This window comes from Ochlerotatus camptorhynchus, unplaced genomic scaffold, assembly GCF_037179485.1.
Source record: "Ochlerotatus camptorhynchus isolate MF236.1 unplaced genomic scaffold, CSIRO-AGI_Acam_v1.1 ptg000406l, whole genome shotgun sequence".
NCBI lineage: Eukaryota > Metazoa > Arthropoda > Insecta > Diptera > Culicidae > Ochlerotatus > Ochlerotatus camptorhynchus.
In genome coordinates this window covers 2,594,606-2,619,528 of record NW_027040892.1, presented here as the reverse complement: position 1 = coordinate 2,619,528, position 24,923 = coordinate 2,594,606, and the positions used below count along the sequence as shown (strand labels likewise).

The 24,923-nt window shown below is 39.7% G+C and overlaps 1 protein-coding gene across 1 annotated transcript in view; it reads left to right on the top strand.

Annotated features, from left to right (window-relative positions):
- Positions 1 to 10,257, top strand: part of LOC135710940 (fasciclin-3-like) — a 29,863-nt gene extending 19,606 nt beyond the window's left edge. The window contains exons 2-5 of the mRNA XM_065233664.1: positions 8,707 to 8,830; positions 8,899 to 9,443; positions 9,506 to 9,675; positions 9,732 to 10,257. Coding sequence (XP_065089736.1) covers positions 8,707 to 8,830; positions 8,899 to 9,443; positions 9,506 to 9,675; positions 9,732 to 9,971 — 1,079 coding nt within the window. The 3' untranslated portion in view covers positions 9,972 to 10,257. The remainder of the gene's footprint in view (positions 1 to 8,706; positions 8,831 to 8,898; positions 9,444 to 9,505; positions 9,676 to 9,731) is intronic.
- Positions 10,258 to 24,923: the final 14,666 nt, after the last annotated feature.

The following is a 24,923-nucleotide window of genomic DNA, read 5'->3' as shown; positions in this document are numbered from 1 at the left end:
TCTATTGAATCTTTCGCTTTAAAGGGTCATATCGTATGTCAAATTTTATGAGATACTAATTCAATAAACCTAAAACAGCAAACATTTTCGATGTGCCATCATACCAACTATAGCAGCGCCGGTGGTGTAGTGGTAAGCGTCATTACCTCTCACCCCAGCAGGCCTGGGTTCAATCCCAGTCGGCGCCGCCGGGATGTTCTGAGGCATAACATCTCTGATCACGCCTTCCTTCGGAAGGGAAGTAAAGCCTTTGGTCCCCGGTTCATGAGTTGATGGGTCGATAGGTAGGGTCCAGGTTTGGGAGCTGCCTCCCTGGCGTCGGTACCATTGGGGATCAGCACAGAAAACAAGATCGACGGAAATCAAAGGAAAAAAAATCATAACGACCAGAGGAAATTGCTCTAATGTTGGCCTATGGATCTAAGATTGGGCCCATCGCTAAAAATCTGCTATTTATCAATTTTATCTAGATGAACGCGTCTTTGGGATGGTTCTAGTGGATATGTTTGGTCGCTATTGAAAATTTAGTCGATTGCTGAATTTATGTATGGGCCCAAATTAGGGGCATTTAGGCCGACATTACATACATTTCCCCTACTTTTCACTATGTTTACAACTATAAGTCGCATTTTGGTCACTTATTTCTTGAACATGGTCAAATTGAAACTGTCAAGCAAGCACGCGCTGAACGAGAGCAACATGGAACAGCAGTACAATACGTTTTGGACGTATATCATACTTGCACACCAGCTTGAATGTGAGTTTACATTAGAAGATCATTGCTGATGTATGGGTGCCTGCCCCACTATTTTAGATATTTCAGTCCTTAAAGCCACTACTATTATATCTAATACCCACTACCAGCCCTGTACTATTGAAGACTTTAATTTGTTTTTTACTGAATGACCCTCCATATCTGCGGTGGATGGAATCGTCTACCAACCGCTTTTTCATGGCTGTCGTTCAACGAATTGAGTTGATTTTCTGTAGATAACAAGTTTATGGTTGACACTAATTACATACAAAAAATTAACAGACTAATTGGTTGAAGAACAGCCGAGAAACAGCGATGTGTAGACGGTTCCACCCACCGAATAAATGCAGGGTCTACTGTTTTAAAAACCGAAAAAAGTTTGAGATTTGTACCGGAAAAACTAGGAATAAATAGGAAATTTTAAAAGCAAAAATCACTGGTTACCTTGTAAAAGAGTTTCAAGGTTATTTCGAGAAAAATCGCATTAGTAATCTAAATATGGTTGTAAGAGATCTCTGAAAGACTAAGGTATTAAAAACATAAAACTAAGGAATTCTGAAGGCTCATCAGGCTCTGGCAATGAAATTTACCAATAGTGATGTATGCGGCTAATGTATAGCCTTTAAGACATACACTATAGTTGCATATTATTCCTGAAATTTCAAAAGGCTTGTTAATTCTTGAAGTGATTCATTTCACATTAATGATTCCATCGACAGCTCTCTTATCTCGACTGGACACATTTTGATGATTATTAAAAAACAGTCCTGGGCGAATAGCGACGCAATGTTTCATACTTGTTTTGCAATTTAGTGATAAGATTATGCCACCTTCCCAATGATGATGTGTCATGGGGTAGATAGCACAATCATTATTGGGACATTTTCACTGGAAACTGAGCAACTTAATCCAAGTGCCATTGAATGATGCCATCCTTGGATTATTCCCGCTTTGAGGTTTCCGTCTCGCTCACCTTTATCAGGAACAATCATTCGACATTCCGTCACGTTCTTCGTGGTCGTTGGCTATTCTCGGAGCAAGTTTCGTGACGATTTAATGTGGAATGATCGAACATGATTAATTCCGGAGCTAGTTCTTTTTTGTTTGTGCAGAAGGATTAATAGTATTCCAATCATGATCGCTAGCGACGAATTTTGCTGTGATTGGTTTTTTTTTGCATACCGTAAAATGGGGTGAAGTTGATCATTGTGGTGAAGCTGATCACTACACCGTTAAATTTTCGTTTCTCCTTTTTTATGATATTGTTAGTAGATAATTTGTTTAGTATTTCAGTAAGTAGTTTAAAATAGAACGTTTGAAACGTTTCCTCTAACAAGCTATACAGCAGTGAATTATGCCGTAGGGCTCGGGGTTGAACATTGATGTCAACTTGCTCTAGGAGAACAGGGCAATCGGTGCGACCTTGCAAAATATCCGCAATTAGCAATGCCCTTGCTGTATCTCTTCGGACCGACAGGGGCTCCTGATGGATCAGTTGCAAACGACTTTCGCAGCTAGGCAATCGGAAGGGATCCGTCCACGGCAGTTTACGTAGCACATATCTCAGTATTCTAATATGGAGAGAGACAAGGAGTAGTACAACGATTTAAGGCAGTAGATATCCGTGAAGACTTTGGCAATCCTGAAGATAAACCCTAGAATTCTGGAAGCTTTGTCAACGGCATACGAGATGCTTCGAGATCAGCTTCGATCGATATATTGGACTTAGGCCTCTGGCGTCACCTCTAAATCTTAACGAAAAACGCTCATTTTTGGATATGTTGTTCATTTGGCCCTAATAATCATTTTCCACATGAGAAAACGTGTCCCCGAAAGATTTTGAAAAATAAGCCCCACCCTACTGGGGTATGCCGAACGTGGCAGCAAACGTACGGGACTGGTGGTCACTAATGATAACAGTAAGATAGCGATCTGTGAGTTACGACTGAAACCATTGCAAAAGGCAGCCGTGGATATAAGTCCTGTTCAGTTTTGCGATTGATATGCCATGATTTATTTGAGCACGATCCGACATACTGTTAGAGATTTAGTAAGTAAGGCTCATGAAACCATGCTGGTCGATGCTAATTAGCAACAGCGCTAAGCGAAGCGATGCCAAGGTAGTTGCCAACGATCCTGTTTGTTGCCCTTCTTGTGTACTGGAAACATATGCGGGAAACGCCGACGTCCACCCGGATTGTACGATGAATTGAGTTTCGAGGAAGCCCTGGAAAATATCTCGGTAGTGATGTCAATTCTGCTCATGGTTTGGCCAGAGAGTTGTACGTTACTGGCAGTTAGTCGGGCATGGTCGTCACTCAGTCTCTCCTCCGTAAAGACACTAGCAAATTGTTCAGAGAACAGCTGACAGATATCTTGCGTATATGAGGCCACGTTACCATTATGTATCATAGACGACGGCAGCTGACGTTGTTCGTTGACAATCTTCCAAAACTGCTTGGGACGTGACTTAAGCTTTCTCTGTAATCCAGATCGATACTGAAGAAAGCATCGTTTCGCCACTCGTTTGTATTCGTGATTGATCCTGACATAGTGATGTTGAAGGGCTCTTTCTGGATTTCAGACGACGAAATTCGCTCGTATGCCATGGTGGATGGGTCGTATAATGATGAATCTTTTTCGGAACGTGTCTGTCAATGACATATGGCAAGATATTGGAAATAGTTTGAGCGGTGGACTCAATGTCAACGGTGTCCAATAAGTCGGCATAAGTCCATGGTCGGCGTTGCGAAAATCGTAGGAAACGGTGGCAGGTGTAATCGAATAAATCGAAGGAATAAATCTTCGAAAAATCATCTTTCATTTCTCGCATCTACTTACATCGCACTTCATATTTTTGCAGGAAATCTTCAAAATCGACATAAATCCTGCCTTCTATCTACTCAGCGTGCGTGCAGCTAGCCACAGCAAAACACAATCTTTTCTGGATCGTAGATAGAGTCGTCCCCCTCGGGTGTAATATTAAAATCATGCATCAGCTTAGTACTAAGTAGATCCATATCAGGATAGAAAAAGCCATTGTGAGGCACAGCGTTGCCAGAATGTTTTAAAGCTTATTGGTATCAAAGGTTTTAAAAAATCGGTACTTATCGGTATTTACTATTTTAATTAATTTTAAATTTTTGCCGATTTTGAAAGCGAAAATTTTTATCTTTATGATCGGAAACTTTTGGAAGAAATCTCCGGGGAATGTTTGATTTAGCTTCTGGAGGAAGTTGACAACAACATCCAGAGAAAGAAGAAAGAAGCTCCCCTGGAGGAAATTTGAGGAAAGATCTGAGAGAAATCGGAAAATCATCCGCGAAACTTTCAAGACATAAATTGAGAAACTTCTAGCGAAAATTTAAAGAAAAACCTCCCAATAGAAGTAAAAAAAAATCCAACTGTACAAAATTCCAGAACTAGACGAAAGACATTTCTGGGAGAAGAATAATTGAACTTCCTGCAGAAGACAGAAGAAACTTCCTAAGGTAGATTGGGAAAGAATTCTGGAGGAAGTCGGAAGCCACCCAGCAAACAATTTTAGCTGCAGATTAGCTTATACTACCAAAATTTGCCTTATGCAGCTAATTTTTGCCTGTATAAGCTGAGTTGCAGCTAAAATTGTTAGTTGGGCAAAGCACTAGCGGAACAGTCGAAAGAAACAAGGACATAATTCCGGAAGAAAGAGCTTTGAGGGATGTTCTAATGATCCAGAAATTTTTTAAAAAGGTCATAAAACATCCCTGAATACTTTGAAATACTTGGAACTTCCCTGATTATAATGAGACTACCGAAATATATCTAATTAACTTTGAAAGTCTCTAGACTTTCTTGAATATTACGAAATTTCTTAAGCGCTCTCACAATTTTCTTGAATTTATTGTAACATCAACATTGAAGTTCTCTGATATTCCCGATTTTTCTAATTTTTAAAAGTTATCAACACTGCCATTAATAAGCACTGAATTTGCATGAGCCCCTCGAAACATTGCTGAAGTTTTCGGAAATTGCCTGAGTTTTTCGGAACTCCCTTAAAATTTCAGCGATTTCCTTGAAATTGATTGTTCTGTCCTGATGTTCTCGGAGCTTCCTAAAGTTCTCTCAATTCTACTGAAACTAATGGAACTGTCCTGCAAACCATTAGATTTTCCAAAAGTTTTTTGGACTTGTGAAGTATCCAAAATATTTATGATGTTTCCTTAAGTTCACTGGAGTTCGCTGGACCGGGTTTTAGAACTTTAACAGAAGTTATTGAAATGTTCTTCAATTTATCGAACTTACTCAAAAGCCTGGGCATTTCTGAAGCTTCAGAACTTCTTAAAAGTTCCGGGAAAGTTGAAAAAATTGGTGGAAAAAAGATGGAATAATCATTCGAGCAAAGGTTGAAGAAACTTTCAAGGGAAGTCGACATAAGTTTCCAAGAGGAATCGTAAAATAATTTACGATGTAAGGTGGAAGGAAATTCAGGAAGTTAAATAATGCTTAAAAAGTATTTCCCGATTCCCTGGAATTACCAGAAAGAGCCATCGACTGTTTATCGATTCATGGGTAGCCAACAACGGTGAGGAAATTGAAAGATTAATCGAAAGAGTATTCATAAGACATTTTTAGAGCTGTTTTTTTTTTTATTTTAAAGGCTCAAAAAAATTGAGATATTTAAAGATACAAATCTCTCACAATAATTTTTGTCCGAAATTTGAGCGCGGGCAGGTAATAATCATTTTTAATAATTTAATAAAATCGGTATAAATCGGTATAAAACCTTAAAAATCGGTATTCTGAGGAACCTTATCTGTATATCGGTATCTAGTTCGGAAATCGGTATAAATACCGATAAATCGGTTTATCTGGCAACGCTGGTGAGGTGTCGGTAGCATTGGTGCTCAGCACGGAAAACAAATCTCGCGTATCTTTTAAATAGGTTCAATCAACATTGATCGATTCTCTTCATCGACTCTCTCTTTCGTAAATAACTCGGCTTCAAAAATGGCCGTCTTCGTCGAATTAGATGCTAGATTGTTGCTTCTTCCATCGAAAGTATCCAGCCGTGGCGATTCAAAGAGAAAGTTGACGAAGAGAATCGAACATGAACATTTTGTGTAGTCGTTCGGGGCGTGAGGTTCTGAATATGGACAAACAGGCAGATGAATTATATTCCTACTCTTTACTGTAATACGCTTGGTGGCCCTGAAAAGGGCCGTTTTGTTGCCAAAATTGTGTCTCTGTCGCTAATCAAGGATCTCATTTTCCAGGAACACCTTCAGCACACCTTGTGTTTTCTCGTAGCAGAACTTTGCGATGACGCTTGGCACCTTTTCCTCTTTTGCCACGACCAGTCACTTGTTGCTTGTTGGGTGTGGAAGAGTGGACTAGCTACCACCTTCCTACTACTGCTATTACAGACCACCACGCCGTCCGAAGCGAAAATGAGCTGTTGCCATACAGCAGCGCTTATTAATATCATTTCAGGTTAAAGCAGAATGATGTGCAACCAAGTGGTTCTCGATTATGAGGACTGGGTTTGGGAAGAACGTTTAACAGTTTCATGTTCCATTTTCTGTTCCCAGTATAGAAATAAAAGACGTAGTCCTACGTCAAAATTTCGGAAAACCCCGTTTCTCAACTCAAGCGCAGGATCGCGATGTCTGCTGGTCGCTGTCGGGAAGGGTTCAAATGCGGAGAGTGGAAAAGGGACTTCCTCAAGGCGAGCGACAAGAGTGCGTCCCCTTATCCGGCTATCAGAGGAGGCTCCGGGAAACCAACTGGCAGATGTTGTTTCTTTGGCACTGAAATTCGGATCAACATCAGGCTCCGAAAGCTCACAATTACAGTAGTACTTGCCTGATGTAGCAAGCTGGGAGACCCTCAGCTCACATTTAGACTCAGGGCCAGGACGACTTGAATGAAAGCAGGCAGCAATAGGTGCGACTGAGCTAGAGGAGCTGGGGACTCCCAAAATGCTTTCTACGGTGGTTGTCTGGGTGAATTCAGATTTTGTTAAAACTAACGATTTCGTATTGAGTGTTCACTCGGCTGTCGACATAAGCAGACCACTCTCGTTGTGTGTCACACGGTCGTCTGTTTATTCGTCATTGTGTGGTCCTCCTCATTGTTCTTCATCAGCAGTTTTTTTCAGTCGATGCGTCATCGACTTGGAAAGCAACCGTTAAGTGATGAGTGTATGAGTGCTGACCACGTTTTGCGTCCATTGCTGCAATGGAAGCGCTCTGACCCCCGTTGGCGAATCTGCCATACAATGAAACCACTGGAAGCGGCTCATTTTCTGATGGTGGAGGCTTATTGGATAGCGGAAGATAAATTGTTTATTATGTTGTACCTTTTGACTATAGTTTTAAGACGTTTGGTATAGTGAAAAATAATTTTCGGCTCTGTAAAGTTAATTCGATTGAGCCTTATCAAATATATTATAAAAAATAAAAAAAACGATTTCCTATCAAAATAATAATGTTCGTGAATTACTGATGCTAATTGCGTACATTTAAGCGTATTTTAAACTATTTTGCATCAAAATATTGGAAATGACTCTAATGTTGGCTATTGCATCTAAGATTGGACCCATCGCTAAAAAAATAGCTATTTATCAATTTTATCTAGATGAACGCGTCATTAAGACGGTACTTATGGATATTTTTGGTCACTATTGAAAATATAGTCGATTGCTGAATGTATGTATAGGCCCAAATTAGGGGCATTAAGACAAGTAGGGGAAATGGATGTAATGTCGGCCTAAATGGCCTTAATTTGGGCCCATACATAAATTTAGCAATTGACTAAATTTTCAATAGCGACCAAAAATATCCATAGGTACCGTCTCAATGACGCGTTCATCTAGATAACATTGATAAATAGCAGATTTTTAGCGATGGGCTCAATCTTAGATCCATAGACCAACATTAGAGCCATTTCCCCTATGTAATTTGAAAACTAAATCCATACATTAGAAAAGCATTTGCTAGTACAGGTTTTAGAGGTATATTTGTATGTATGCCAAACATATGGTTTGAACAGTAGGTATAAAGGTAAAAAAGTGATCGACTTCCCCCCGTTTTACGGTACTCCTAATCAAAACCTGCTTATGTTCTGGCACATTAAAAACGATCAATCTTTGTATAAATGCACGAGCTGCTGGAATGCAAAGTGAAGGAAAAGTAATCAAGGCCACATGTCTGGCAGTCGCGCTTTAAACCCATTCATACAGTCAGGGTCTTAAGGAAAGTCAATATTTAGAAAAGGCACTTGGAGTGTCAGTTCAAGTTCAAAGCAGTGGTGTCGCGACAGTTAACGATCGTTTGCGTCAAATTGCCATGGATCAGAAATGTTGTCACAATTTTTTCGTTATTTTTTTGTGGTGAGAGGATGTTTGTGGTCAACCGGATGGAATCAAATTCATAAGTAAATGATCATATCTTTCAAGTCAAGTAAGGGCAGCGCAAAGATAACGTGAGTTGAATGCAAATATTAGTCCTGAGCATTTTTGGTTTGTTTGTTGACGTTGTAGTTCAGTTGCTAACAAAAATCATCGTTTCGTGATGAATATTCAAACTTTCGTTGGCTATATGACGTCAGATGTAATTCAAATCATACGTTTACGGTGTTAATCATGAACGTATTTATAGTACACGACGCCAAGAACAATCCTGAGCATGATGTCAATTGCCAGCCTCCGCAACTGTACTTAAGTCAGAACAAAAGAATTATATACTATGTTGCTCCTGGGAGAGCTTGTCTGAGATCATCGGCATCACCTTTGAGACCGCGCTCCACAACGCTCAGCAGAAAACCCGCTCCATCTGTTTCCGATCACCTTCAAGTGATACCGTCAAGCGAACAGTCACGGCGAACATCAATATTGATTTTAGCGTGCCATCATTACTCGTAACAACAACCAGCTGATCTGTTCCTTTCTCATCATCCTCGTGTTTTTACAGTTACCACCGGTTCGCTCGTTGAATCACAGACCATTGAGACAGTCCCGCCCAAGCTGTACGTGAAAACCCTCTCCAAGGACGTCAATCTCCTATGTCGAAGCAGCAAACCCGCCACCGCCTGCAGGTGAGTGAGTCATCCCGGTTTAGCATACTGGATCCCATGTTCCATAGATAATTCCATATTCGTTTCAGTGTGAAAATCCCTGGCTTCACCGGCACCTATGACGTGCACAATCTTCCCGATGGATTGGGATATTACGGAAATAGTTTGCAGCGCGGCGATTGCGGGATCACCTTCTTCACGCTCAAATCGGTGAACGAGGGCAAATTCCAGTGCAACATGACCATTGGCGGAGAGGTGTTCATGGAAACGATCGAAGTGGTCCTCACGATAACTCCCGAGCCTACGGATATTGAGATCGGAGAGAATGCGATCGTCGAGCAGGGTGCTTTTGCGCCGAATCAAACTATTAGAGTAAAATGTACGTCACGGGACGCGGTTCCGGTGGCGAATCTTACCTGGCTGCTGGATGAAAAGCAGATTGATGGCTCGATGATTGGCCCGTTGGAGTTTAGCGACAGGGTCGATAAGAAGGGGAAGAATTTGACGACGGTGACACAGGAGTTGAATTATTTTATCACTTCGGAGGATCACGGGAAAAAGATCATTTGCCGGGCGGAACACTTTGCGATCAATAAAGGGTATTACCGGGCGTTCCTTCCGCTGAACATTCGATGTAAGTATAACATTATTTTTTGTTGGAATATATAATCATTTCACTGTGGATCTTCCGTTCAGTCTCACCGGAACGAGTTCCCACGATCTACATCGGTGACGGTGAGCATACCATGGTAAACATCACGATCAGAGCAAATCCACGGCCGAGGACGTCGTGGAAGGTCGATGGCATGACGATCATCGAAGGTCAAAGCACAGGACCATACCAAGCCTATTACCCAAGAGATATGGTAAGCCAGGTGACAAGTCTCCGTGACAAGTTTAAAATACCACTAAATATTCCTAGGGTTTCGGAAACTACCTGGTCCTGTTGAGGATAAACGAGCGAACGGAGCAGACGGAGATCTTCGAACTGACTGCCACCAACGAGCTGGGGTCGCAAGTGTACGTGATCAAAGCGAGCAAACAGGGTGCCGAACCCGAAGAAATACCACCATCCCCAGGACGAGCCACCACCTTTTGGCTCATCAGCATATGGACGTACTTCTGTTCTGTGATAGTGACCTGTCTGTTGAGAGTTCCATAAAATAGTTCCTCCTAGCTCAGCCATCGCTCCACCGGAGTGAGACCACTTTGCTCGCCAGTTGACACCCCGACCGGGGTGGTTTCAGTTTGCGAGCAAAGTGGGCCTCCTTCGGACGGAGATTCCAGTATTATAAACGCATAGATAACCATCGTCGTGAATCTTTTCTAACGAGCGAATATCGCCATTTTTTGTTTTTTTTTTCTTTCTAGAGGCTTATGTGTTAAGCAAAATTTAGTGATAGTTAATTTATTAAAAGCTAAAGAATTTATCCACTGTCGACTCATAGCGGGCAGCAAAAATAAAGATTTCCTCTACTTTCGATTTTGAAAGCACACATAAATGGTTTCGATTTTTACTTCCACACTGAAAGAAAGACGATGGCCCTTATTACGGTGAAAACGAAGTTAAGCGACCACTCGTCACTCACGGTGAAGTGATTGTCGTGTAAATCAATTGGAAATCACTTCACCGTGAAGTGACACCGATAATAAGGGCCGATATCATGATAAGAGAGAAGGAATTGACAACAAGAGTGTCCACAAATAATGCGATTTTTTTGGCTGCACGGCTAGGGACAATTGTCACCTCGTATGACATGACTCTCCATTTGATTTGAGCTTTGTTGTCGTAAAAGTAATATAAGGGCGTACAAATTGAACAAATTAAGAAGTTTTGGATTCCGTTAAAAGCTAGTTAGTCATCGACTACCCGCTATTACCCTCAACTACAGCACTGAATCAAATCACTGCAATCAGATTCCGGCTCTACTTAGGAACGGCTCTTCTAGCGGCACTTCAATGACTTGACAGTAGGATTGTTTGATATTGTGAGTAAACCCACTCGATGTCTTCAGTATATGACCAATACAGTAATGACCCGATTTTGTCAACCCCTCCAAGCATCGCACACTAATAGAATTCTACACATTTTTATTGACGAATTTCCATGTAAAATTCCACATGATTGTCATGTGACCACACATAAACAGAATCCACCCAGAAGCACACATGAAATTTATGAGCCAAATTAATAGAATCTGTGGTTACACATGGCTTTTATGTGTGTACACATATTAAGTATGTGTCCGACACATAGATGTCATTTGTTGATCATATTGCAAAAAATCATGTGTGGGACACATAAAAACAATCTTCGAAATTTTATCAGTGTACTTTTATCGTTGAATAATTTCACATAACCGTAATTCCAAATCGTTCTCATCCATCTTCAAGTTTTTGCAGCACTGGTTAGGATTACTACGAAAGGTCGAAGCACAAAAGGCCAAATCTCATAAGACCGACATAATTTATGGCCTAAATACACAAAAGGCCGAATCACAAAAGTCCTTCCCACAGTGGGATGTATTTATATTCCAGCTGGCCAAAAATAAATCCTTTTATTGAATAGTTATAATGATTTGAGGCCTCTTTTTGAAGATTTTTTTTTTTTTTAAATATTTGAGTAATTTTCGAACGAAGTGTAGAGAACAGTGTATATTATATGTAGAAAAAATAAACAATGTACACAAAAGCTGTCGTGAAAATTGATTTTTTTTTTTAACTCGTTCGTTTATTTGGAAGGTTCAATCGCGTTAGTTTTACGGAGCCGATATTTAAGAGATACAAAAGACAAAGGAATAAAATTCTTATACTAGACATTTGAAGAAACATATAAACCGACTGCATATGGCAGATATTGCGAGGAAAATTGAAAATATGTTTATATGAATATGTTAATATGAATTTCGCACCAACAACAACCACTTTTCTGAATGGGGGTACACTTTGTGAAAACCGAAAATGGATCATGTAACACAATTATAAAATATTTTGAACGTTCATAACTCAGCTGCCCCTAGACCAATTTCAAAAAATTTATCACCAGTCGTTAAGAAATTTAAGACTTTACCATTTTTCAAAATGTCACTATTGAAAATTTCACAAATCCGAAACTGTTACTATGATAGTTAAAATTATCACCGATTTCCTGCGAAAAGCGATTTCCCTAAGACAGATTTCAAAGTTTAATTCCATCCGGTCCCGCCGAACATCAATCATCACGTTATGAGTGGTGGTGTTCTTCAGCATACAGCGAAAGGCTCCCCGCAAGCAGCTAGCAACGAGATGGTTTTATGACAGGTGAGCAGGAGCCCACGGTCTTCCAGTGTTGGTGAGTTCTTTGCCGTTAATGTTCACGAAAAGTTCACTATTTTGCCATACATAAATTCAAAACAACAAAATTTGTGGGCGGATTTGGACAGTTTTTGACCTGGTTCATAAGACCGGAAGGTGTATGCTGGTCACAAATGCCGTGCCAAACTGATCAGCCTTTGATGTGAATTTCGTTAATAAACACGAGGAGTATCTCTTATAGCAAAACTTGCATTAACAAAATGGGCATAGTAAACAAACTAACGCTTCTGCTTACTGTGTCACCTTTATATTACCCGTCTAGAGCTAGCAATCAAGGCTGCCCACAACCGCTAATTGGATTCAGTTCCAATCACCATTGTGTGGTGGTGTCCGGTCGTCGGCATCAGCTGCAGCAGTGCTTTCGGCGCGTGGCGTTGAATATTGTTCTCCAGTACACAACGAAAGGCTCCCCGCAAGCAGCAAGTTGCAGCCCACATGAGCATCCATAGAAGAAGGAAGAAGCCGCGCCACTATTGATCGGAATCAGTAGCTCTTCGTGAGCCGCAGTGGGCCACCTTTGCCAAGCGTGTCACCGTTCCAAACAACATACAAGGCTTATCTGTGTTGAATCCCTTACTAGCTCAGCATTACTCAACCATCACGACAAAACGGTCCTTTTAAGGACCACCATTTATTTTTTTAAAGATTATTTTCTGGACACTTCTCGCTTTAACTTTCAAATAGGCCAATCTAAATTGATTGATTATCTTTATCGACTCTCTTTCTGTCGTTAATTAGTCGGGTCCAAAAACATGTTCAGCTGTTATTATCGTCTAATACGCCTAATAATAGTTTCTGTTAATAGACTATGTAGAAAAATTAGCCCGAAATATGAATGCAGCCAAGTTATCAACGGAGTCGATTAAGAGAATCGATCAATGTAGAATGGTCTATTTGAAAAGTGACGCGAGATTTGTCAAAGTCAGTAATCGGATGTCAGTTCTTATAAGTTTAAATCTAAAATACCATATATTTTATAAGCAATTACGAAAATCAAAGTCGGTCGCGGCATGAAAGTGGTCTGGTTTTGATTCAGAGATGATGAATTTTAATTCTTAATACGCCAAGCGATAGGAAATTTTACTACAAATCTGTTGAAAGTAAGACTTTATCATTTTTCAAAATGTCTATTGAAAATTACACGAATGTTCAACTGTTGCTATGATAATTAAAATTATCACCGATTGCCTGCAAAAAGCGCTTCCCCTAACACAGATTTCAAAATTGAATTCCATGCAATCACCGCGTATGGTGACTGGTGGTGTTCTCCAGTAAGGCTCCCCGCAAACAGTGAGCTGCAGCCCACATGAGCATCCATCGAAGAAGCCACACCGCTATTGATCGAAATCAGTAGCTCTTCGTGAGTCGCTGTGAGCCATCTATGCCAAGCGGGTCATACTAAAGAGTATAAACAGAGAAAACCCCTATTCCTATACAAAACAGAAGCTCCTGCTTCTTCTTCTTGTTCGCATTTCAAGCTTATTGCTTAGCGCATATTAGCTTATTGCGTACTCTCAACTTAGTGTTCTAAATGCACTTCCACAGTTATTAATTGAGAGCTTTCGATGCCAATACCAATGCATGAATTTGTATATTGTGGGGCAAGCACAATCATACTCTATGCCCAGGGAAGTCGAGAAAATTTCCAACCCGAAAGATTCCCTCGATCGGACCGGGAATCGAACCCACCGCCTCCGGCTATGAGGCCCCCAAGCTTCTGCTGCAGTTAACAAATAAGATATAGGAGAAATGGCTCTAAGGTTGGCCTATAGGTCTAAGATTGGGCCCTTCGCTAAAAATCTGCTATTTATCAATTTTATCTAGATGAACGCGTCATTGGGACGTTACTAATGGATATTTTGGTCACTATTGAAAATTTAGTCGATTGCTGAATTTATGTATGGGCCCAAATTAGAGGCATTTAGGCCGACATTACATTTATTTCCCCTACCTGATCAATGTACATTTGTTACAAACAGATTCAATCAAGCCAACTGCAAGCAGAGGCAAATCAACTACAAAGATCATTTGGAACGATTTTTCACGATGCAAAAACAGGAAAATTTGATTTGATACCACAACGTTGTAAGCTTGGACTAAGATATACAATGTATAGTGGAAAGTGGGGCAGTTTGACCACCTTAAGAAAATCATCACTTATCGTACAAAATTGAATGGGAAAGTCGAATGATGTGTAACCAAATGCATAGTTTCAAGCCCTATTTACATCATGAATACAAATTGAATATTAAAAGTAAACTTTTGAATCTTCTGAAAGAAGATTAGGAAATTAAACCCTTGGGGATAAATGAGCAGTAAAATTAATTTATTTAGGAAGTACTACCTATTTTAGACTATATTTTTTACCATTTTATTATATTAGACTGATTTTTTACCACAGCAGCCGCTTCAAAACGAGATTTTATATGAAACAGTTATATTTATGAAAGGATTAATGAAAAATTAAGGAATGTAATTTAAAATACATGTTTGTTTACATTTAAGACGTTAGGTGTCTTCTAAAAATGGTGCTCCGCATCTTTTGAAATAGTCACCAGGATTTTTATTAAGCTAGTATTACATATCCAAATTCTAATTTTCTGAATTTTTGATATAATCGGTCTATGTCTTCGACAAAATTGTAGAACTATTAATTTTAAGAAATTTTCTGATGACACTAAATGTAGATATCTTAGCTCTAAAGAGACACTTTTGGTTTCTCCTAGGACTACCTTATAACTAGTGTATTGATTTATTTAGTATTTTATTCAAATTTGATCAGTCCAATATATTCTAGTATGTTTTAGATAACATAAAAATAAGCAACTTTTCAGAAGATAGCAACGTGTTTTAATAACATCAATGTGAAGTCCAGTAAATGCAAAGTAGCAATAGACCAACTTTCTATATGTTTAGTATAACTTCTGCGTGAAGTCAACGATTTACATAGTTGAAGATGCTAATTTAAAATAACAGACTAAAGTGGTAATTTTTATACGATAGATGAGGAGATGAAAGCATAGATTTTTTTTTTCCTTTATTTAACGTTGGTCTCTGTTCCGCAATCTTAGTGCCAATCACCGACGGACATCGATTGCCATCCATTGACGGCAATCGAATGTGCAGAAAGGCAGCTTCCACACCTGCGTAGGATATCGCACCCATTCAATTTAATAATACACATGGGCCGGGACCAACGGCTTTACTTCCCTTCCGAAGGAAAACGTGACCAGAGATTTTTATGCCTCAGAAAAATCCCACCGACCTCGGCTGGGATTGAACCCAGACCCATTGGGGTGTTAGAAAGCAGTCACGCTTACCACTACACCACCGGCGCCGGCATGAAAGTATAGAATTGATAGTTGCGTTTAGAGTACGGCAGTGTGAAAATTGCATATAGAGAGTAGAAAGCGAGCTAGACAACTTTTAGGAAGGTACAAATCAGTTTTATCATCTCTCTTACCAAACTCCCCCTTTGGAGAGGGATTGAGAGGGGTGTCCCCCCCGCCGTCACCACTGGCAAAAAGAGATGATCACCGACCCGCTCATGTACCGACGATGGGTTTGAAACAGTTCTACCGATTTTTACCGCACTACAGCTGTTATCTGAAGGAAGGCATCCAGTCGTAGGTTTTGAAATTGCAGCTATTGATACCTCTACCACGGTATGTGCACGGCTTACATATACCAGGCTAGCTAATCCGCGACTGTCATTTTTTTGTGACGTCATCAGAATCGCTGAAATAAACAAACAGTTTTCTTCAACGTTGGTAATTCACAATTCTTCTGCAATAGCTTCTGCAGTGAAAATTATTGATTCGCGACGTAATAAATCATTTAAAATGAATCGTGATCACACTAAAAGCAATGGATAATCAGTGCTTCGAGACGATGATTGACGAAAATTTACGTAAGTAGGTAAAATGCTGCACACCGTAGTAAAAATATCTAATCGTAAATTCCTACCCAGCAACGATTTTAGACATCAGCTACGCTTTTCTCAACATCTACCAGGTCAACTTTTTCGGTAATTCCACAACTTAGCGTGCTGCTATTTGATTCCCAGAGCTCTGGCCATATCAACAACCGAATATCACAGTATACAACCTATATTTCACTGGCTTTCTGTAGTACCTGACAGGAAAATGTACATGGTAACGCTGTAGGAAACGGGAAGTTTAGGATGCTTTCATGATAAATAGTGTGATACTTATTTCTACGTATTATTTGGTGTTCTGATCAATCCACAGCTACGGTAACCTCCGACTGCAGACTGAAGGAAGCTTTGTACATTTCCTTGTGTAATTAATGCCAGCCCGCTACCGAGCCCTACCAATTTCTAGATTCACTCCAAACGCAGGGGCCATCGAACGATTTGCATTTGCACCTTTCGGAGGACAAGTTTTATGGATGAATTCGCCTACAATAATCATAGTTCGATACAGTTTCGTAGCAAATCGATGCACCGGTGGAGAAATTAGTTATTCCACCTATGAGGATTCCATCCCAACGTTCAGGGAGCTGCTACCAGAGCACCTAGCCATTCAATATCCAGTGAAAACCCGTACAAATGTGTCTTGGACAATCCAAATGCGATTTGAGATTTGTTTGTGATTAAATCTAATCAATAAAACAAGAGTAAAACTTGCGCAAAGAAAGTGTATATGTTTTCTATTTCAATTTAACATTGATCAGCGATATGAAAAAAACCTTCAATCATGTAATTGTTTTGTTTAGTTTTCTTCTCTTTTTTTTTGACTGTTCAGCACTGGTTTTGTTCAATGCTTTTATTCTGTTATATAAACGAATCCTGAAAAAAAGTTGTTTTACCCGAACCGGCAGGTCTGTCGCATGAGATACTTCCACACATTTCTCTATCGCGTTCTCGTTACAATTAAGTGTACGAAAATGAAGCAGTTTTTCAAACACATAAGTTGCTTTTTGAACTCTTGGCTAGTTTTTGTAAGACCACCCTCCGATAATTGGTCCACCCAAGTAAATCCCGTCGAATCATCAGCGACCTGATTTCTCAAATACAGTTTTCTTATGATGTATCCTGCTATATATTCTATGGCATCCTCTTCGAATTCAGTCATTGTAAAGTTATCGTTAAACTCTAATTCGAATGTGTTGTAACTGGTATCATCAACATGCACTGATGTATCAACATCAATTTCGTTCAGTAAGTTGGCCGTAAGTAGGAGATCTACCACTTCCTCTGTTCCTTCTTCTACATTACTCCAATCACTAACTTGTTGTGTGCAATCGGAACGGCCTAAATGAGAAGAAATCAAGAACAACTTAAAGTAGATATTGAGCATGCGTAATGGAAAATAAACATAAATGAACTGTGTAACTTTCTATAACTCAATATTGAAAGGGACCATCGAGTTATAGAAAGATCGTGTTTTTATAGAACAATAAACCCATATAAAATCACTATCGCAGTAGCCATGAAATTAATTTTTTCTATGGTTCTATGACTCGATATCGAGTTGTGCAGAGTAGACTCGAGTTACAGTATACTGTACCGAACAAAACAATATAATACCTAAATTTTTATTTTAAATTAAAGTTAGTAAGCTTTAACTTTTCAGGAAGTGCTCAAAATTTATAATAATACATCTTAAACAGATCATATCAGCCGCTGAAATTTCATAAATTTTGATACACATCCTGTGTTACAGCTGATTGAAATTTTGTGGATAAAAATATCATGAGATGATATACTTTTTTCCGGTACTGTATAACTCTTAAAAGCTAGCAATTGAAAGTTCATATTTATTTATAGGTTACCTAAGATGCACAATCTCAACCGATACATAAATTCCATTGCTGTTGGATGGTCGTATAGTCCTCCTTTGGCGCGTATAGTACCAAAGAAGCGCTCTAGGTCATCCTGCTGCAATCTTCTTGTCAGAACATAGTGGTTACCGTATGTTGCTTCCAATGTTTTAGCAAGTTGTACAATTGACACGTTATTAATCAGTATTCCTTTTTGGAATGGAAGCATGGTTTTTTTTATTTGGTACTCTCATGCTTCCGACAGCTTTGGACGTACTTCGTAAGATAGTCATATGGATTTCATTGGAATGATCAAACGCTTGCATCCGCTCTCTGTAACCTCTTACAGCAGACGAGGAGTTGAATAAATCGAACCCATCATTTATAAGTTTAATAAACTCACTCGTCTCACATGCGTTTGGCGAATTAAGCTTACCAAGACTAAATCCCCTTTTAACAGCTTGGGACACAGTATTCGAAAAAAGCTGCACGGCATACTTCACCTTCTGCCGCCCAGCATCTTTGACATCCAAATGTGTGGTCGTTATCTTATGGCAAATTTTTAAGTCGTGTTGCTGAAGATTCGTCAGATCCACAATAGGCGTTGAGTTGATAAACTGACTTCCCAACACATAACCGGTGTCCAAAAAATGGTTCCTCACAAGTTTTATGAGATGGGGCGTATCGGCAAAAACGAATACTTTGTGATCACTGTCGGTATGGAAATACGGTTTCTCACAAGTTATACTTAACTCCCTCCACAATCCCATGTTGGTTGGCCCCATATCACAAACCATGGCAGTAACTGTAAAATTTATGTCATTCAACGCTGCGATGATTTGTTTAACAACCGTTGCTGTCATAGCGCTGTCGAAGTCGTAATAAATAATCTGCTTCCAGTTCTTGTACAAACCACGAATCATCGCTACCTGTACGTATTTGGATGGTTTTAGTACCTTATCAGTACGTCGGTAGTACTCGTATACCGAACGTACTTTCATCTCATCAAACGATAAGACACACACCCACTCTTTCTCATTGTATGCAGTTGACTTTAAAAGTTTCAGTACTGGCATCAAAATTCCTCCAGTCAAATTAATTTTCCTGACCATTTTCGAAGTGTAGACATAGCTGGTAAGGGGAATCCCTTTGAACGTAGGAGACGATATGCTTTCGATCCTAAAGAATACAGGGATATGGCCGTCGATATGTCTTCAGCGCTCCACCTCACTCTTTTTAGTGGGTTCCGTAGCTTCCGCAACTGACCCTTAGAGAAGCAGTGATTTACTCCTTGACACAGCTCTCTGCTTCTCTTCAACTGCTCCGCGTATCTTTGGTTCTTTTGTCGTTCTAATCGAAGATCCCTTCTCAGAGCAGCAATTTCTTTTCGATAAGATAGCTCCAAATTCGTCCTAAAAGAGTGATATTAATGACACGTACTATAAATTTCAATCCATATTTAGCATCTTACTCAGTTTGAATCTCGGTTTGAACAACAGCATCCTTTGTATGAAGGTTTGGTGCATTGCTACTAAAAAGATTTTATGTTGATAATAGAAAAATAGTGCAAAAAAAATTATCCTACCGATCGTATTCAGAAATAGCTTCCTGAATGAGTTCCTTTCGTTCGGTTTCGGTGATTTCATGTTTCTCAATACCACAAAACTTTTGCACGGGTAAAAATTGGCTTGGAAATGCACCAACCTTCAGCATACGTTTGTGAAATTCAGTTTCAAGAAGAATGTCCTTTAGTCTATAGTCCTCATCTAAAAAATGGTCAGAGCATATTTTGGCCGCTTTTAGGTTCATGCCACTTCCACCTCCACACATTTTCGCTCACAAAGCACATAAATCTTCGTTTTTCGGGAAACGAAAGAACTTTTTCCTTGGACCGATCTTATCATCCTCATAACTTGTGCATCCGGGCACAATGCACCTCACCATTTTCAATTTTAAAACTTAATTTAAGTGTCACAAGCTTAAACGAAACTGCAAAACAAATTGAAACCTTCCGAACTGTTTTCGTTGACGATTCTGATGACGTCAGTTCCATGAATGTTTACACTCTATTGATCTAGCCTGGTATATGTAAGCCGTGGGTATGTGCTTCTGTCATCGTCGACTTGACGATCTCGAGGGGACAGGAACAAAGTCGCGCCAACGAAAAAGAAATTCGGATTGTAAAGGAGCTGAAAAGTAAAGCAGTATAAAGGGTGATACGGTCAAAATTTGGTCAAGGGAAAACGCGTGTAAATCGGTGAAATCGTTTATTTAAAAAATCAAATTAAATTTCTTTTTCAAGTTCAATTAGTATAAAATTCAGGAAAAATATTCAGTTAGGCTTCCGCTTTTCCAAATCCGAATTGCCGGGCCTTACGCTTGACCCCTGCCATCAGATTTTGTACAGCCACCTTGTCCACCTTCTTCGCCGCAGAAAGCCAGTTTGCCTTGAACTGCTGCTCGCCCTTAGCAGTTTTTTTGTCTTCTTTAGGTTCCGCTTGACAATAGCCCAGTATTTCTCAATTGGGCGGAGCTCTGGCGTGTTGGGAGGGTTCTTGTCCTTGGGAACCACCTGCACGTTGTTGGCGGCGTACCACTCCATGGCCTTTTTTCCGTAATGGCAAGATGCCAAATCCGGCCAAAACAGTACGGAACAACCGTGTTTCTTCAGGAAAGGCAGCAGACGTTTATTCAAACACTCTTTCACGTAAATTTCTTGGTTGACAGTCCCGGAAGCTATGAAAATGCTGCTTTTCAAGCCACAGGTACAGATGGCTTGCCAAACCAGATATTTCTTTGCGAACTTTGACAGTTTCATGTGCTTGAAAACATCTGCTACCTTTCCCCTTCCTTTTGCCGTATAAAACTCCTGTCCCGGAAGCTGCTTGTAGTCGGCTTTGACGTAGGTTTCGTCGTCCATTACCACGCAGTCAAACTTCGTCAGCATCGTCGTGTACAGCCTCCGGGATCGCGCTTTGGCCGTCGTATTTTGTTTATCATCGCGATTTGGAGTCACTACCTTCTTGTAAGTCGATAGTCCGGCTCGTTTTTTGGCTCGATGCACGGTTGTAGACGATACACCCAGCTTATTTGCGGCATCTCGGAGAGAGAGGTTAGGGTTTCGCTTGAAACTACCGGCAACTCTCTTTGTCGTCTCAGCGGCTTCCGGTTTTCGATTTCCCCCCGATCCAGACTTCCTGGCTGTCGACAAACGTTCCCCAAACACTTTAATTACATTTGTAACGGTTGATTTGGCAACTTTTAGCGATTTTGCCATTTTTGCGTGCGAGTAGCTCGGATTTTCGCGATGCGCGAGCAAAATTTTGATACGCTGCTCTTCTTGCTTGGACGGCATTTTGACAACTGAAGAGTGAATTCCAAAATCAAAATAGGAGCAACATTCTACACACACACACCTTCAAAATGAGGGGTGTTCAGGTTTTTTAAATGCAAAATTGAAAGAAATACGTCAAGTTGATATTGACCAAATTTTGACCGTATCACCCTTTACTACGTGGAAGCAGACAAGGGAAACGCGGTCGTTATCATGGACAAGGACGATTACGACAATCAGATGACAACGAAGATTAACAACGGACCGTGTAGACAGCTTCGAGTAGACCCCTTACAGAACATAGTGAAACGCGTTGAGAAAGCACTGAAGGATTGAACATCGATATTAGGATATGGACCAGGTCGTTTACGGGAACCCAATCCCATTCTACCCAGGATCAAAGGTCTCCCCAAAGTCCACAAACCGGAAAATGAAATGCGAGAGATCGTGTCTGCAGTTGGTTCCCCCACCCACAAACTAGCGAAGTGGCTAGTCCCATAGTTCCAGAGTATGCCGAATCAGTTCCAGAGTTAAGCAGTTAGTAACACCCAGGAGTTCACCCAGCTACTACAATCTTCAGAAGACATCAACTAGGACAAGATTGTGGTATCTTTCGACGTCACAGCTCTTTTTCCCAGCTTACCGGTCAAGGAAGCGATCAACCATTTGGAGGACTGGCCATTAACACAACGAGAGGATGCAGCACGGAGAAACAAGGTTCGGACGCACCTTAAGCTGATCCACCTTTGTATGGAAGAGAACTACTTCTCTTTCCGAGGTAACTTCTATAACAGACGAAAGAAGCTCCAATGGGAAACCCCCTATCCCCCTTCTTGTGTGAACTTTTCATGGCCAATTTGGAGATAATCCTAAAGGAGAAAGGACTATTACCAAACCATTGGTGGAGGTTTGTTGACGATATATTCTACAAATTTTAGGTGAACAGAATTCACAAGGATATCAAATTCACTCACGAGGTAGAAAAAGACGGGAAACTCGCATTTCTCGATCTTCTAGTCATCAGGGAATCGTCATCATCTTCCTCGCTTGAATACGAAATTTACAGGAAACCAACAAGTACCAAAAGAGCCATCCCCTATACTTCCAGCCATTCATTCCAGCAGAAAATGGCCGCCTTTCACCACATGATTCATCGAATGCAGACTCTTCCACTCAGCGATACAGGAAAGGTTAAGGAATTACAGTACATCTTCGAAACAGCAAGACTCAAAGGATACAAGGAGACCACAATCCAGGCAATCATCGATAAAAAAGCAAGAATTCTACAAAGGAGATTATTTACAACCCTCACCGCAGAACCTGAACCCTTGAAACGAGTGTCCGTTCCATTTGATCGAGATATTATTTGTAAGCTAAGACCATAGTTAAAACAATTCGGATTAGATTTAGTTTTCACCAGTAGACATAACCAGTTGAAAGACCCAGTTAATGTTTTAGGTAAAGCAGGTGTATATAAAATAAGCTGTAATCATTGTGACAAAGTATATGTAGGACAAACCAAGAGAAGTTTAGCAACTAGATTTAAAGAACATATAGCGGAGGTTAATAAGGCCAAAAAGCAAGAGGAAACAGGCCTAACATATGAATTCAAATCTAAGGTTGCAGAAAACATCTTCACAGAGGACCACCAACTATCGACGGAGGATATCACGATTTTACGGACCGTATCTACACCATGGAAATTGGATGTTGCAGAAAGCCTCGTAATTCAACTTAACTTAACAGGGATCAAGGAAACGGACACAGGCTTTTCCAGTTACTACCTAAGACACATCAACGAGTAAGCAGCGAAGTACCTGTTCCTACAGGAAATTACATTTAAGTTTACCTAGTTTCTAAGTGAAAATGTACCTGTGTTAATATATATTCGGTAAATGCGATCTTTTTCTTCAGTCGAGTATTAGTACAAGAAACTGAAGAAGTCTGCACATTGTAGACTAAATTAGCGTATCTGTCAAGGATAAGCAAATAAGGTAGTGGAATTAAATGGAAATTACTAATCCTTCTCTCTCTCATTATGCAGGTGTTCCACTAAGACGCCCACATTCATCAGGATTCCCTCATTTCTATTGTAAATGTCCCATTAACAATAAATTAGATTGTACATAACAATAAGTTCTATTGTATTTTTATTGTTTTTGACAATAACATTTATTGTTGCTACAAAAGGTTTTATTGTATTGTAACAATAGGTTCTATTTTTTTTTGTATGGTAAATTTTTATTCGGGTTGAGCCATTAACCATTTATTTTATAGTTTTTCTATTTCTGAAAATTCATACTACATGGGACTATCTATTGTAATAACAATATTTTAAATTTACTTGTATGATGTACATACAATAAGATCGATTATTGACAATAGATTTTGTTCTGATTGTATAGTATTTTATGGTAATTGTATGGTTATTTTTTTCCGGGAGCTCATAGGATAATCAATTTCTTAAATAATTAATAACTATTTAATTTGACGTTTCAAAGTCACCGATAAGAATTTCTATTGAACATTTCATCAGAGCAATATGGAAAAAGACAATGAACAAAATGTTCGTTTTCCTCGTAGTTATTTCCATATAAACTTCAAATCATTTGTACCAAGTCAGATTCTTAGCAAATAAGATCACATTTTGGGAGGCTGTGGAGCGAAAAGTTCAAAGTTTACATCACTCTAATAGTCAGCCTTTAATTACAACGGATGTCGCACTATGGCGGTCGTTGAGACTTCAACCCAGTGGAGGCCACCTAATCTCAGTTCTGGATAATAATGGCGCCCAGTGACGACGCCGTTGGTAATACAGAATTGTACCACTAGGGAAATCCTAACCACAGCACTCGCAAGCATGAATCAGAGATATTTTCCACGTGATGTCACTCTTAAGCTGGGTTCGATTGGTAAGATCTTATCCAGGTATCGATACTCACGAAGGGAATGCGGGTTTTTTAGTAAGGGCGTTATCGTCATTCTGCTGTATACTGACATAGGAACTCTTGAAAGAGGGCAATCGGAAAACAAATAAATGACGACATTGCTGATAAACTCCAACTCATGGAATGTCTCACATATCGAAGGTAGAGCATGGAAAGGAAACAGATATACGAAATAAATATACCGAACACAGTCAACTAAATTGTAGTAGTGGAAATAGGGGTAAAATGTACATAGCTCAATTTCTTGTTCATATGATGGCGAAAAATTGCTGCCATCCGTTAAACTTTAAAGTAGAAGATAGGTATTTGAAATCGATTAAATTGCAAAGCAATGTTAGCATATAACCATTCCAATATTGTAATTTCATGAAATAGTTGGTATCTCTGAATATTGCCAAAATGCAAGTTGTTATCTTTCACGTTTATTCGAATTTTTTAATTATTTTCAACGATACAATTTGTTACTCTAAGTGGGGTATAATGTTCCTGCAAATTAAACTGCCGAAAGCATAATCATCAGGTGGTGAACCTTTGATATTCAATATAGAAAGAACAAAGATAAAACCTTATCAGTATGCGCATTTTGCCCCTCAGTGCTGTGTAGGCCTTTTAAATTTTCCCAATTCAAACCATAAATTATCAATTTTCGTTCAGCATATCAATTGCAATATGTAGCCAATAGCTCAATCCAACA